This window comes from Tamandua tetradactyla, chromosome 6 (genome assembly GCF_023851605.1).
Source record: "Tamandua tetradactyla isolate mTamTet1 chromosome 6, mTamTet1.pri, whole genome shotgun sequence".
Classification (NCBI taxonomy): Eukaryota; Metazoa; Chordata; class Mammalia; order Pilosa; family Myrmecophagidae; genus Tamandua; species Tamandua tetradactyla.
This window is the reverse complement of record NC_135332.1, coordinates 69293802-69309066: the sequence shown is the minus strand read 5'-3', so window position 1 is coordinate 69309066 and position 15265 is coordinate 69293802. Positions and strand designations below refer to the sequence as shown.

At 37.8% G+C, this 15265-nt stretch overlaps 1 protein-coding gene across 2 annotated transcripts in view; it reads left to right on the top strand.

Annotated features, from left to right (window-relative positions):
- TVP23C (trans-golgi network vesicle protein 23 homolog C) overlaps positions 1-7686 on the top strand; it is a 21308-nt gene extending 13622 nt beyond the window's left edge. The window contains exons 1-5 of one of the 2 annotated variants that reach the window (XM_077166066.1): positions 202-494; positions 605-694; positions 1948-2079; positions 5033-5161; positions 6569-7686. In XM_077166066.1, the coding sequence (XP_077022181.1) occupies positions 623-694; positions 1948-2079; positions 5033-5161; positions 6569-6595 (360 nt within the window). In that variant the 5' untranslated portion in view covers positions 202-494; positions 605-622 and the 3' untranslated portion in view covers positions 6596-7686. Of the gene's footprint in view, positions 1-201; positions 495-604; positions 695-1947; positions 2080-5032; positions 5162-6568 lie in introns of those variants that run through there. The other variant, XM_077166064.1, reaches the window with a different exon arrangement.
- The last annotated feature ends 7579 nt before the right edge of the window (positions 7687-15265 follow it).

Sequence of the window (15265 nt, the reverse complement as noted above, 5' to 3'; positions counted from 1 at the left end):
TTAAATGGAACAAAAAAATCATATTGTGTTAATAAAGATTAAAATCACAGTGAGGATCGTTCACAAAGTAACATGGCCTCAAACTGTGCACGATGAAAAGCTATTAGAACCAGAAGAGAGAACATTGTCATGATGGGAGTCTTTAACACATCTGCTTTTGACAGAACAAAGCAGCAGAAAACAAATGAGGTCATAATGAATCTGAATGTGTAATCACTGATAATGTCAATTTAATAGCTGTACTCAGAAATTTGTACCTATGAACCAATCCTTTTTCAATGCCTGTGGTTGAAATGCAGGTCACTGTAGCCACAAAATAAGAGGCTTATTATTTCCCACTGATTAGAGAGTGGAAAAGAAGACAGACACTCAGAGGGAAAAGAGATGGGTAATATTTATAGATAGACTTCTTACTTTCCTGTCATCTCCATTCCTGGTTCTGCCGTTGCCATTCTGTGTAATCTTTTGGTGTTTGTTCACTGGATATTACAAAGGTAAAGATGGAAACTTTTATGTTTATGAAATGTTACACTAAGATATGAACTTACAATAGATCTTTAAATAATGTTTTTAAATTGTGTGTATTCACATTCGTCTTTACCAGAATGTCACAGGTAGACTAATGGTTGGCCTACGTTGGTGGAATCATATCGATGAAGATGGAAAGAGCCATTGGGTGTTTGAGTCTAGGAAGGTAATGTTTGGTTTATTTTGTTTTTAATAAAGAGTGTCATTTGATAAATTATGTATAGATTATTTTTGAATATAAAAGGATGAAAAAGTATTCAAGATTAAAAGTACTACTCCAGATCACTTGGCATGCCAGCACTGAACCAGATGGGCTTCTAAAACCTAATGTACTTTTCTGTCTAGTTCAGACCGGAAACAAAGCATCTACATGGCAGAGTCCTCTGAGAAGAGGATGTAGGGTCAGAGTTTAACAGTTATAGCTGCCTATAAGGTGTCGCTGATAAGGCTTCTTTTTGGTAGCACTTAGCCTGTATTGGATTGTCTGCTATCTCCATAGGCCCCTTTGTATTCAACTGATAACCATTTCCTGTATCCTTTTCTGTCCTTGCTTCCACAGTCTTCTTCCACTCTGGTGAGGAAGAAGAAAGAGAAGGATTGCAACTAGATAGAAAATCAGAATTGATCAGGAGCAATCTATTCTATAAGTCTTTGCTTTTAAGAGACCTGGGGCACCCTTACCTGTTTTGGGTTAGCCTGCTCAGTAGTAAACACTGAATTCATTCAGTTTCCCCATGGAGATCAATCTGGGAGGAGATGACATATGCTTGGAGACAGTACCAATTAAATCAGAAGGGTCTTAGAAAGCAACATTTGAACTTGGTGAACCCATATTCCTTTATGTTTTGTTTTTTTTTTAACATGGGCAGGCACTAAGAATCGAACCCAGGTGTACGGCATGGCAAGCGAGAACTCTGCCACTGAGCCACCATTGCCCGCCTTTCTTTATGTTTTCAAGATCTACCTTGTAAATGCCTGCATATTGCTAAGTTGTTTTGGTCATTATCCATATTCCCTCAATTCCATTTCCTTTTCTGGATCCTTTTAGACCCCAAGATGACTGTACCCTTGACTTCCTTGATCCTCACCCAATAAGATACCCAAAGGTTTCTTTAAACAGAGTAATGCAAAAAGGAATTGAATAGAAATCTATCAAAGACCACCTTGGGTCACAATAAAGTACCCATTCTGCCCTGAAAATGTGAAATTCTTGAGTTACAGCAAAGCATATTAACACCAGTTCCTAAAATTAAATAGTGACAAGAGTCATAAGTAACTTGTTTTTGGACTCTAATTTAGGACTTGAATTGTCTGTATTGATGTATTTGAGTTTGTATGAAATGTAGTTTTCATTCAAAATGTTTCGCTTTTTACTTAGAAATATCACAATGTGTTTGTTGAATTCATGTTCTTTTGTAGGCATCCCCTCAAGGGAATAAAACTGTTTCGGAGGCTGAATCAAGAATCTTTTGGTTAGGACTCATTACCTGTCCGGTACTATGGGTGATCTTTGCCTTCAGTGCTCTCTTCTCCTTCAGAGTGAAATGGTTGGTGAGTGTCAATGTAGAACTTTTGATTAACCCTTTAAGGTATCTGATGGATAATCATAATAAGCGGTCATCTGGGCCCTCAAAATTAGAGACCTATCTTGAATGGGCAGCTTCCTCATGTATTCTGCAAATTGTTTCTCAACTCTATACTACTGAATAGTACTGGATAGTAGAGTCTTGTTAAAGACCCCATTTCACCAATTTCTGAAATATTAATGCCTAACAGAATTTGATGTAGCCCGCCTTGTACAGAGGTTACCGCATTTGTTGCATTATTATCTTGTTGATAATGTGTTAAGTAAACTCCAAACTAACATGTTTGGCATAGTTTAGGAAGTCATATAGTGACCTCTGAAAATATTACTTGGTAACTTGTTCTGCTACTATATTTTATCTACAGCTGTGTAACAAATCACGCCAAAATTCTGTGGTGTAAAACAGCTGTCATTTTATCTGTCACGATTTCTCTTGGTGGGAAGTTTGGCTGGGAGGTTGTAGCTTGAGTGCTCATGCAGTTAGCTGGGGCCTGGCAGCTGGAGAGGAGTCTCCTCCTGCGGTCTCAGACCTCTGTGGTCTCTCTGCATGGGCTGGTCTGGGCTCCCTCCCAGCCGGCAATCTCAGCACTGCCAGGCTGTGTATGTGGAGCCTCTGAGCTCCAGGTGGGGCTGTCCTACCTCCAAGGCTGAATTGTTTCGGAAGTCACAGTGTCACTTCTGCTGCCCACCCTTATTCAAGGCAGTGGGAATTAGGCTCCACTTCTTGTTGGGAGAGTAAGAAGTTCTCAGAGAACATGTGAACCAGGTAATACTATTGCTGCTGTCTTTGAAAAATACAATCTGTCCCTTGACTCAAACTGTCTTGTTCATTTAATAGATGAGTTTATCCCACTTAACATTTATTGATATCAGATATATTTTGGTCTTAATTTTTTTTCTTTTTTAAAAAGTAGTTCCATGTTTCTCTTTGTCTTTGTATGTGTATACACATGCTTTTCCTTTTGGCTTTTGGAAGGTTTATTGTCTATTTTCAGTTCTTCTAGTAGTTATCTTAATTACTTGATATGTTTATATCATACTCTTTCACAGATTAGGAAAATTATTCACTGTCTATTGCTTTCCTGCTATTGAAGATGGGATAGATTAACCCTTATGTGCTTCATCTTCCCTGTTTCCTCCTCTGGGTTTTTGTGGGTTATGTTCTTATTTTAGCTCCTCTAGTGAATGCCTTTGTAACTTTAAGTAATATGCTAAATCTTACAGATGCTGCTTAGAAAGGAAAGGGAACAAACACATTTTCTCCTGTTTTTTTTTTGTTTGTTTGTTTTACCTGAGTTTTGTTTGTTCCAATGTAATTTTGTGTTGCCAGGTTTTGTAACAATTACCCTTTGAAACACTGTTTCTTACTGATTGTTTTGTCTTTGATCTGTTTTTTGAATACTTTGAATCAGTGCTTACTTCCAGTCCTTGGATTACAGCTTCTCCTTCTATCTCTTGGTTGGTTAAATTTCACTGCTGGATGATTTTTTTTTTTTTTTCAAAAAGAACCTTGTTGGTTCTTTGGCTCTCATTCCTGCTTAAGAATATGAGCCTATTGATTTTATATTTGAATAATGATTTGGTGAAGTTAATATTTTTGTGCCACAGTTTCTTTCCCTCAGTGCTTTGGAGACATTACTCCATCATTTTTTTGTGTGGAATGTTGTGGATAAATCTGGGACCAGGCTTACTTACGTGAGTTAAAGTGACTCAGTTTTCTCCCTGGATAAAGAATTCCTTTTTCATTCTTGAAGTTTAATACCATAACCAGGATATGTTTCTGCCTGTATCTTTCTAAATCTATTTTTATGGAACCTGTGCTCCCTTCCAGTATACAGACTCAGGTTTTGCTTTGAATCAGGAAAATTGTCCTCTAAGTCTTTGCATTTATTTATGTTCTTTTTTTTTTCTTGCTACTCTAGGTCCATGGTACCAGTTATCTCCATGTTGGGTGATTTTTGTGTGTTCTCATCAACTAACTTTTAATTGCTTTTGTCTTGTTTTCTCTTTTATATTTATTCATTCAGAAGTATATTTTAGATTTGTCCTCCATATGCTAGCACTGTTCTAGGCACAGGGGAAACAATTTGGGGAAGATAAACAGAATACCTGTTCCAATAGCGCTTACATTCTAGTAGAGGTAGACAGACAACAATAAGATTGTGGGAGATGTTAGAAACAGCATGATACCCAGGGTACTGGGGAGGACAGGGCTAAGGAAATAACCGGCAACTACTTTGGATGGAGGGTCAGTGAGGGCTTCTCTCAGCATTTCCTTAGCTCTGTTAACTCCTTTTTCATCTCATTCTGTGGTTCTCGGGTTTGAACTGGGTTAAAAACTCAGAGTGCTGGGTCCCACCCTCAGAGTTTCTCATTCTGTAGATCTGGGGTGGGATCTCATAATTTGTGTTGTTTAGCCTGTTCCCAGATTGAGCCCTCCTCATGTTATTCTAATTAATTTTTCTTCCATGAGATTTAGATTGGGATTTATGGAAGGGAAAGCCTATGCCAGAAGTTCTCTAGAGGTGTGAGGTTGGCCTTCCCAGAAACCAACTGTCATACACATATTGGCATAGAGCAGAGATTCACCTCTACCTGTTCCAGTTTATTGAATCAGATCTGCCTCTCAATTATTCTTTTCTTATTCTTAAAGGAATAATTAACATTTGAGCCTTTCTGAGCCCATGGGAAACATTGGAGATGCCCTTTTCCCCCTCCCTCTCCCCCATACTGGTGCTGGCACATATCTTGTGCTCAATAAATATTTGTTGGGTAAGTGGCTCAGTTTAGAGCACTTATTGGATAGGTCTCTGCTGACAGGTGAAGAGGTCTTCTTTGCATAGCTTCCTTTTTTTAAGGCAAAGAAAACGGTCAGTCTATTTTAAGTCAGTAATCATAGTTTGTTCACCCCTTTCCCAGGCAGTGGTTGTCATGGGTGTGGTGCTCCAAGGTGCCAACCTGTATGGCTATATCAGGTGTAAAGTGGGCAGCAGAAAGAACTTAACCAACATGGCCACATCTTACCTTGGAAAGCAGTTTTTAAGACAAGTGAGTATTTTCTGGGTATGAAGGTCATTTTGACTTGGTCAGTGAGGATTGTAATGTTTTCTCACTTGTAGAGTTTAATTCTTTGAAATACTACTCAAAAGAAAATTTATTTAAATATGAGATGATTATGAGACTGTTTTAATATTTTTTGGGGGGCTGCATGGTCGGGGAATTGATTATGAGGTTGTTTTAATTACTCTCTGGAGGCTTTAAAAATATTCTGAAACTGTATTGTCATTGTCTTGGAATTATTTTAAACTATGAGGGACAAACTAATGTTGACAATCACTTTCTTTTATTTATTTATTTTTAAATTACCTGCATTCATTTGCTTTCAGTGAATTATGGTTTCTCTAAATGAACAATTTTGAAATATGTTTATGATATTAGGGCTTATAGCAAGAACAAGTTGAAACATAGTAAGACCATATTATTAAAGAAAGAATTTTTAAAGTACTCAGAGTTCTCCTTACCTCGTTCCCCCAAACATAAAGATTGTAGTATAGTTTCCTAACGTGAGGGTTTAAGTCATGGTTTTCAGTAGGATAATTAGTAAAATTTCTCAGGAAAATTGGCTAGGTCTTTCTATGAACAAAACCTCTGTGTAGTGCCCTGGGTAGACCAAATAGTGTTGTAGAGGACAGTGGTTCTCAAGCTTGCAGTGGCATCAGAATCCCCTGGAGGGCTAAACCTAGACTGCTGGGTCCCACCCTCAGAGGTTCTCATTCCATTCCTTTAGGGTGGGAATCTCATAGTTTGCATTTCTGACGAGTTCTCAGGTGATGCTGATGCTTCTGGTTCAGAAATTACTGTTTAGATGACTAAATTCCTGAAAGATATAGTGACTTACTGAAGAATACACAGCTAATAACTGGTGCAGAGCTAGGGCTTGAACCCAGCTCCCCGTATTTGAAATTCGTTGTTCTTTTTATTCTACCATACAGTTTCTCTTGTGTAAATATATGAGGTACATAAAACTAACACTCTTGGAGGGACATGATTCTCTTAAGGTGTTTTTGCATGGCCCCAGTAAACGTTTCTGTGATCATCTTTGTGATAATTGTCGTATGTGTGTAGATTTTTTTCCTTAGGATTTTCAGTGTTCCTGAAGGGAAAGGGACGTTGAATACATGTGAAATCAGACCTGGGTAGGGTTAGTAGACTTCCATGGCACTTGGAGATGCTCTGCAAAAGTGGAACATCCTGGACATTTGGATGGAGGCTGGTACCCATTAGTGGACTTCTCCAGCATGTCCTCTTTTAACATAATTGGGCCATTGAATGTAAGAGAATTTAGTAGTTAGATCTGTGTGCAAATAACGGCAGTTTCCTTAGGCCTACTGCTTTGAAGTCCATGGTTTGTTAAGTACAGTAACGTTAATATTAAGGAGATTTTCTCTTTTGCAGAACTTGGAAAATGAACAGACTACCTGAAGGAGAAACAAAGTTTATGTGTTTTATTGCATTGAGGAACAACTGAAGAGAGTCTGGACTCTGAAGCATTTAGAGATTAGCACATGTTGCAAAGAGGAGGGTTGGGTTTATTTCTCTGTTTAAAAGTTTTTTTTTTTAAAGGAGGAAAAGTAGTTTCCATATTGTTTGTTTTTTCTTTCTAGTGGGGAGGTATGGTGTCATTGGAAACATTGCCATAATTTATTTCATAATGTACTTAAGTAGGCACATAGTCTTATAATCTCCATATGCAGCAAATAATGAAAGCACTTGTGTTCATACACATGAGTAATGGAGAACTTTGCATTTTGATCTGTAGTTATTCATAGAAGATGTTCTTAGTTTATCTCAAACCTATGTGTTTACATACTATTTCTGTAGATTATTTTCAGAGGAAAGTTTTCTTTCCATGGGAAGAGTATGCCCTTTGGCTTATATTTAACTTAGAAGTAATTGTTAATTTTATAACCGACTCTGTACTTCATGGTGAAACACCTTATCCTAGATGTACACAAGAAAGGAAAAACCCAGTCCTGGCCAGTGGTGTTAATTACTTTCTTAAGTTCTGTTTTATTTGCAGAAGGTCATGTACTTAAGGTCCAGTTAATATAAGCAGGATCGTCATGGTTTTATGTTTAAGGGAGACCTAGAGACTGCTGCTGTTCTATTTATTTTAGGGAAAGGATAGCCAGATTTTACTTTGGAACTCCCTGGATGCTCTTCAGTGGTCCTTCCTCTAAAGAGAGCTATCTTTTACCACTAAAAGAGGATTATTCTTATGTTGTAGTGGGAATAATAATTTAAATACTTGGCATAATAAATGCCTGAAAGATTTTGTTTTAGGAATATATTTTTTTCTTTCTATTGTGGGGATATTGTAAATCATGCATTTGCATTAATGGTATTTCTTAAAGCAATATTTGTCACTATAAACTAAACCAATCTATAAACTGTTATAGGGATCTGTAAATTCTGTTGTAGGTACTGTAAACTTTGTTGGGGTCTTTTATCAACAGATTATTTTCTGAATGTATTTATACACTGTTAAAAATTTTTAAAGATGTTTTGTTTAATTCACTGAGTGTCTTTATTGGAGTGATGGCTTTGAAGGTGCCTAACTTTATATTTGTATAAAACTCTACTGTTTACAAAGCACTTTGACATATGTAATCTCATTCAACCGTCATGACAAAACTATTATGTGTAATCCCTGTTTATAGATGACACAACTGAACCTCAGGTTATATTGGGTGACTTGCCCAAGGAAACACAGATCATAAGAAGATCTGTTAAGATGTATGACTGTTTTTAGAGAAATAGCTTTGTGTAAACATCTTTTCCATTCTTAGGAAACATTTATGAAGTGTTTGCTTACTATTTCACTTAATATGCAACTGTTCCATCCAGTGGGAGAAGTTGATACAGCATTATAGACATGCTACTGTTTTATCTGAAAGAACTGACTTAAATCTTTAGGGTTGAGAATCTATCAGGGGATATATTGGTGTAGTTCTTGAGGTAGCTATATTGTGTATTTGAACCACAATCCTAAACCAAATATGAATTGAATTTAGGAATCTGAATGTGGCAGGATCTTCCACTTCTTCCCTAATATCTCTTTTCCTTTTCTACGGTAATATTAACTAAGACAGGACAACCAGGAATACAGACAGCTTTTCCTTGATTTCCTTGCCGTATCAAGTGTTGCCGTGTAATGCACTTCCAGAAAGCATCCTTAAGAAGAGGGGCCATAGTTGTTTCCTCCCCGTTCTCCTTCCTGCTATTGGAAATGTAGACATAGTAGCTGGAGTTTGAGCAGCCATCTTGGGTCATGGGGCAGAAGTCTCATTTTGTGAGTAGCCGGGAAATAAGGGATAGAAAGTCTAAGTTCCATCTGGGGAATGTAGCAGCTCTGAACTGCCTATCTGAAGTCATAACTGAGGAGAAACAAACTTCTTTCTTGCTTAAGTGCTACTATTTTGGCTTTTCTGTTGCTCATAGCCTACCTGAATCATTTTTAGCATCACCCATAACTGTTTCCATTAGTATAGCATTTGAGATAAAGTGATTCAGCAAACATATTTGAAGTCTGAGTTCCTTTTTCTTGATGTAGTAATTAAATAGCTACTATCAGAGGTGCTAATGAGCCCACTGTTCCAATTGCTATTGTTGCATAACCAGAAATAAAATGCTTACAAATTCTGTGAGACACAAATTGGGATGGAGCTTATCCCTGCTATACCATATCTGGGGCTCAGCAGGGAAGATGTGGAGGCTGGGGCAGGCATCACCTGGGGGTGTCTTTAGCCATGCATTGGAGGTGGCTGTTGTCTGTCACTTGGGACCTGAGCTTGGCTGGTTGGGATCTGTCTGCATGGTCTTGTGTGGACTAGTTTGTGCTTCTTTACAGCCTGGCAGCTGGGTTCTAAGAGTGAACATCTCTCAAGAGCAAGGCAGAAGTGCATGGCAATTTTCTCATCTGGTTTTGGAATTCACCTAGCATCCCTTTTCCCATCTCTTTTGATTGAAGTGGTCACAAAGGTCCACCTAGGCTCAAGGGAACAGGATGTGGACCCTACCGCTTGATGGCTCTAAGCGCTTGATTTTAAGAAGAGTATGTGAGATGGGAGATGTTGCAGCCATCTTTGAAAAATTGTATCTTTCACACTCACTTCAGTCATTTCATCAAGACTGAAAAGTTCCTTTGAAGATACTAAGGTGGTAAGTATTTTCACTTTTCCATTCCCTGGGTCAGCCTTGAATACAGGTGAATTGACTAAGTGCTGTAATTAAAATGAAGTTAATATCACATTTTCCAGCACCAGAGTTCCTACTCTTTGACATAACTGAGTAAACAAGTATTGGGCATGGAGCACTATGATCCTTTAAGTGTGTATAACTTTAGAGTTAATCAAAGTTCTTTCATTTTTATATTATCTTCTTTGCTTCTCCCTGTAACCTCGAGAGGGGGAAAGAGCCGTTGCCATTAGCTTCATATTGCAGACGCACAACTAAGATAGCTAAAATGATTCACTAAGAGTTGCATGTAGCAAAGATAGTAGTGCTCAACCAAATATTCCATTTGTTCCCTCACATGTTCCAGCTCCCTTAGTTAGCTGGGGCCATATAACTATGGCCAATGAAATGTGAGTGAAAGTGATCAGTTTCCCTCTGGGAAAATCTCATGTGAAATTCTGTAGTCTGTCTTCCCATTCTAGGGCAACTGGTGGTGCTGAAGTTGGTGGATCTGCAGCCAAGTTGGGTTCCTATCTGACTTGTCGAGAAGAATCCCCTTCCCTACTCTTATTAGACATGCAGCAAAGATGAGAAATAAACTGTTGGTGTATTAAGCCACTTGATTTCTTGGCTACTATGTTTCCGTAGCACAATATTACCATAACAGCCTTTTCTGATTAATACAGTTATACAACAACTGATACTCAGAAAACTTTTTCAAGTCCTAACTCAGTAAACTTCCCAGTGACAAGCTATTTCCTGTTGCAAGGAAGGAAATAAAGTTCCTTGTCATTTAGAACTGGGTTGCAAGCTGGTGGAACAAAATAGATACTGTGAATGGACGCAGCTGCCCAGGTGAAAACTCTCCTTGCCCCATATAAAGGGATCAGAAGCTTCTCATCTCCAGTCATCTGATATCCAGAAGAAATGTAGTCCTAGTGTTTTTTCAAGAGAATTAGGAAATCTGGATGTTTATATAAATTTCTGATCTTTAAATGCTTATAAAGTAAAGGAATAAAGAATACAAAGAGAAAGGAAATGTTTGTTGGTCAAATTTAGCTGTGGCTAGCCTTTTCCATGTACAATGATTTTCAAAATTTTTAAAATTAGTGGAACTCTTTCTTCTAATCAGGTCTGGTGAGGAAGCCTAGTATCTGCAAATAAAGCAGAACTTCTCTAGCAAAGCAAGATTAGGGATTCCAGAACCATCTCAGCTCTGACCAGCAATTTCCAAGGAGCCACTATTTGAAAAGCACTGCCAAGAACATGGAACCACAGTCTATTTTTGGTTTAAAAAATACATACCAAAAGTATGAACTTTTAATTAAAAATAAAATCTGAATAATACTTAATTTATGTAAGAAAGGAGGAAACATCTTAAAACCTTTACATTGTCTTAAGAAAGGAGAAAGCATACAAGTTTCTCAAGAGGTCATAATTTAGTGCCAGAAAGAAATTTAATCTCATTGATTTTTTCCAAAGGATTAATATTTTAAAAATAGTAATTATAACATTCATGGCCAGAAAATCGAAACGAAAAAAACAGGTTTACCTACCCTAAATTCTGTTCTCCACAAGTCAGCATTTTTTAACTGCTTCTGTTTTCATAATTTTCAGTAATTACCTCTACCTCTAAATAATGTACTTATAGTGTTTTGTTTTGTTGTTTTTTTTTTTTTTTGGCTTATCAACTTTATTAACTACTGACTTTCTTCTGTGGAAAAGAGAAAATTTAATTCAAATCCACCCTGCTCCCATATAATTAGAACACTTTTTTGTTCAATTGGTTATAATCTTAAAGTGATATAAACCCCTTTTTCCATCAGTTATATGTTGTACTTGTTGACATACTCTATTAGTTAGGAATTTGTTCAACTGTAAATAACAGAAAATCCTACAAATATTAGTGGCATAAACAAAAAAAGGTTCCCCCCCTTTCACATAATTAGTCTGGAAGTAGAAGACAATTGCTGTATTCCTTGTGCTGATTCAGTTACTCAATGAGTCCATCTAGGACCCTAATGCTCTACTGTCCTTAGGAAACTGGAGTTTGTCCCCATGCTTGTTGCCTCATGCTCACAAGATGGCTGCCACAGCTGAAGATGACATCTGTTTTTAAGGAAGGAAGAAGGGGGGAAGCCCCAGGTACATCTTTCTTTCTTTTTTTACCAAGAAAGCAAAAGATTTGTCAGAAATCGTATGGGTGTTTTGCCTCTACTTACATCTTATAAGCCAAATTGTGTTACCTAGATGTGAGAAGCCTGGGAATGCAAGTATTTGACTAAAAAATGAGATTTTGTTATTAAAGGAAAGGGGAAGGGACATTGAATAGATAGGTCACCAGCAGTGCTGCTCATGTGGGGCTTTATGCAGGAGACGTTGGACACACAGTGACTTAAGCTATCAGCGTCATTTCTACTCCAAGTAAGTAAATACCCTTTTATCAGGCTAGTGTTTAAATCTAACTTGATGCAAAGTCATTAAAGCACAACTTGGTAAGATTGTTCTGTGAAGGCACAGCCTTATGCACTTTCAAGTATGTCTCCTGCTTGAATGTGATTCAAGGTTTGGATTTAGAATATCCAGAGCAGTGGTCCTCTTGGGGATGGTGCCGCTCCCCAGGGAGGGTGTTTCTGAAATTTGTGATAGTGGTAGTTTGATAACACAATGATGGATGAGCGCTCCTCTTATTTAATACGTGGAGGCAAGTATTGCTAGGTGTCTGTGGAGCGTGGGTTCTGCACAGGATAGAAATATCCTGTGTCTCTCGTAACTTCTAACTATCCCACTGAATACGTATGTATGTGAAAATCCTGTTTATACTGTAAAGAGCAAGGGGTCCCTGACAGCTGGTTGCTGGCCTCACTTATGGTGTTCTTCTGTAAAAAGCAATTTTACAGAAAATTAACCTTTCAAAGCTACTCTGTGAGCATGGTGGGGTGGGACAAAAACGAGCATTCTATGATCATGTTGGAGCATAGAAATAAGAACGTTGGGCAGTAGCAAAAAGTGGCCAAACATTTCCCTCTCCTGGCTCACATGTGTGGGTGCTGCTGCTTTACCAACGACAGCTTAGCCCTACTCTTCTTGTGCCTCCTAGATAAAAATTACTGAGATCTGCACTCATAGAACTTCTGCTGCTTTTTGAAAATACCCAACCTGGAGAGTAAAGCCATGTTTCATAGAGTGGTTCTTGAAATCCCCTAACTCAAGCCCAAATCCTAAATTAACTTCTCCTGACACCTTCATACTGAGTTGTATGTGTATTCTGAACCCCAACTTGGATGGACTGCTGGAGTTCTTCATGGCCTCTGGCTGGTGGCTAGCAACAGTAATTATCTAAGCCTAGACTATAATTCTGTTCACATATAAAAATAAGATTTTTTTTGCATATCTACAATGCTCTGACTTATTCATAAATGTAGCTACCAATTAAATGAGGGCAGGTTGTGCTCTGTTCAGCATCCTACCAAGAGTTTTTTGCCATTTTGTACTCTGCCACTTGTGGTGATACTGCTTTTGGCCTTTGAGTTGCCGAGCCAGAACCTCTGCATTGGTCTGCATTTGTGGTGGCTGTGTTCCACAAGCATCTGACTACTTTCATTTTGTCCTTGGTATTGGGCCTTTGTATTTTCATATTTAAGATCATAATGCTGTAAATTGCTTTCTTATGGTTTCTCTTTATATTAGCCATTATATAGATTTTTAGAACAATGATACCTGAGACAAGTTATATTATCTATGAATATGTAAGAGATTTTTTATTTAAAAAAATAAAAAGATTTAAAAATATTTTTAACAAAAACGTGATTGTGGGCCTGAAGGGGAGGGAGTACCATTGGTCTGCAGTCTTTGGTAGGCAATCTGTCCCTTAGACCCTTAGCTCTCAGTTGGAGCTGGAGAATGGAGAGATATCTCCAATATTCTAATGTTCTGTGTCACTTACTGAAGGCGGATACCATAGGCTTTGGACATTGACATTCTACTATGAAGTTTGAAAAATTAACTAATTTTCTCATTTGAATGAGATATCAAAGGGGACAGTTTACTATGTAAATCTAGTATATGCTGCTTGCATTATTTATGGGAAATCCTATGTATCCTACTTTCTACTAAAAAGAAATCCTTGGAGAAGCACTTCCAGAATGGCAGAGGAAGGATCTACAAAATCCGCTTTCCATAAAAGCAACTGGCAAAATTGTCAAAGTTAGCTTTTTCAGAACTTTGGTAATTAACAGAAGGCTTGCAATGATCCAAAGAATGTGTATTTAAGAAAACTGGTTGAAGCTTGGTAAGAACAATTAGCTTTGCAGTTTTAAGGACTTGCCACATAGAAGGGATGCTCAATAAAATTAATAGTTAATTTCTTATCAGAAACTATGGAGGCAAGAAGGCAGTGAGACTTCATTGAAAGTGTTGGAGGAAAATTATTGTCAGCCAGTAATTCTAAATACTGCAAGCTGTCCCTCAAAATGGAGAAGAAATTAAGACATTCTTGGATAAACAAAAAGTCAGAGACTACATTGCTAGCAGACCTGCCCTATAAGAAGTACTACAGGAAATTCTCCAGGCTGAAATTAAAGGTCACTAGAAAGAAATTTGGATCTACATGAAGAAATAAAGAGCCATCATAAAGGTAACTACATTTGTAAATATAAAAGATAGTAAAACCATATTTTTGTTTGCAATTCTTTTCTTCACCTATCTGATTTAAAAGTCAACTATATCAGGCAATAATTTTTGTATTGAAGGATTTATGATGTATGAAGATGTAATTTGTATGAAATAGCACAAAGAGAGGAAGGGACAGAGCTATACTGGAGGAAGATTTCTTTATCTTACTGAAATTAAATTTGTATTAAAATGAACTGGACTGTTTTAAGATGTTAATTGTAATTTCCAGGGCAACCACCAAGAAAATAATTTTTACATTTATAATAAACATCATGGCATTAAAATGATATACTAGAAGATATTTTAAAATATGCACAAATGGAAATGAGAAGTGAATAAACTTGAAACCCTACAAAGAAAAAAATGATTAAACACAAAAGAGGGTAATCATGGAGGAACTAAAGAACAGGAAGACATACAATGTATAGAACACAAATAGCAAAATGGCAGATGCAAGTCCCGCTTTATCAGTAATTACATTAAATGTAAATGAATTAAGCACTCCAATCAAAAGGCAAGAGTAGCAGAATTGAAGAAAAACCAACTATATGCTGTCTGGAAGAGACACACTTTAGATTCAAAGATACAAATAGGTTAAAAAGAAGATGAAGAGGATGGGGAGTGGGTGGGGGAGAAGGAGAAAATGCATACTCTGGAGATAGAACCAAGAGCATGGCTGGGCAACCTTCTGCTGGACAAACTGGGCACATGACTTATGGACCCCATTACTGATATCAGCAGAAGATAGGATTAGAGATGGCGTTACCCAAGAAGAATCTGGATAGCCCTCATGTCTAATGGCATGGGTCCCCTGGACATACGTGGAAGATCCACAGGAGTTTTGAGACTGTTAAACACCAAAAACACTGCCAGCTTGGACTGCAGGGGGCAGAGATGGGTTGAAATGGAGGAAGGCTGTTGGACTTGGGGACTTTACAGGCAGAAAATGGGCTGATAGAACTATTCAGCTGTGAACATGTGTTATCCATCAAGAAAGTGAAAAATGACTCTGAGGACCACTCAGAAGCTGCCAAGGCTGCTGCCATCAGAGGCCAGAGGACAAGCTCACCTCCTCAGTCCAGAGTCCAGAGCATTAAGCTAAAGAGGATAACTCTCAGACCTTGAAACCTAGTGGAATTTGTCCTGCTGAGTGGGTGAGTTTGCTTTAGATCAATAATCCCTTTATTCCTTCCATTTTCTTTCGGGATGGGAATGTCATCTATGTCTGTTCCACCATTGTAC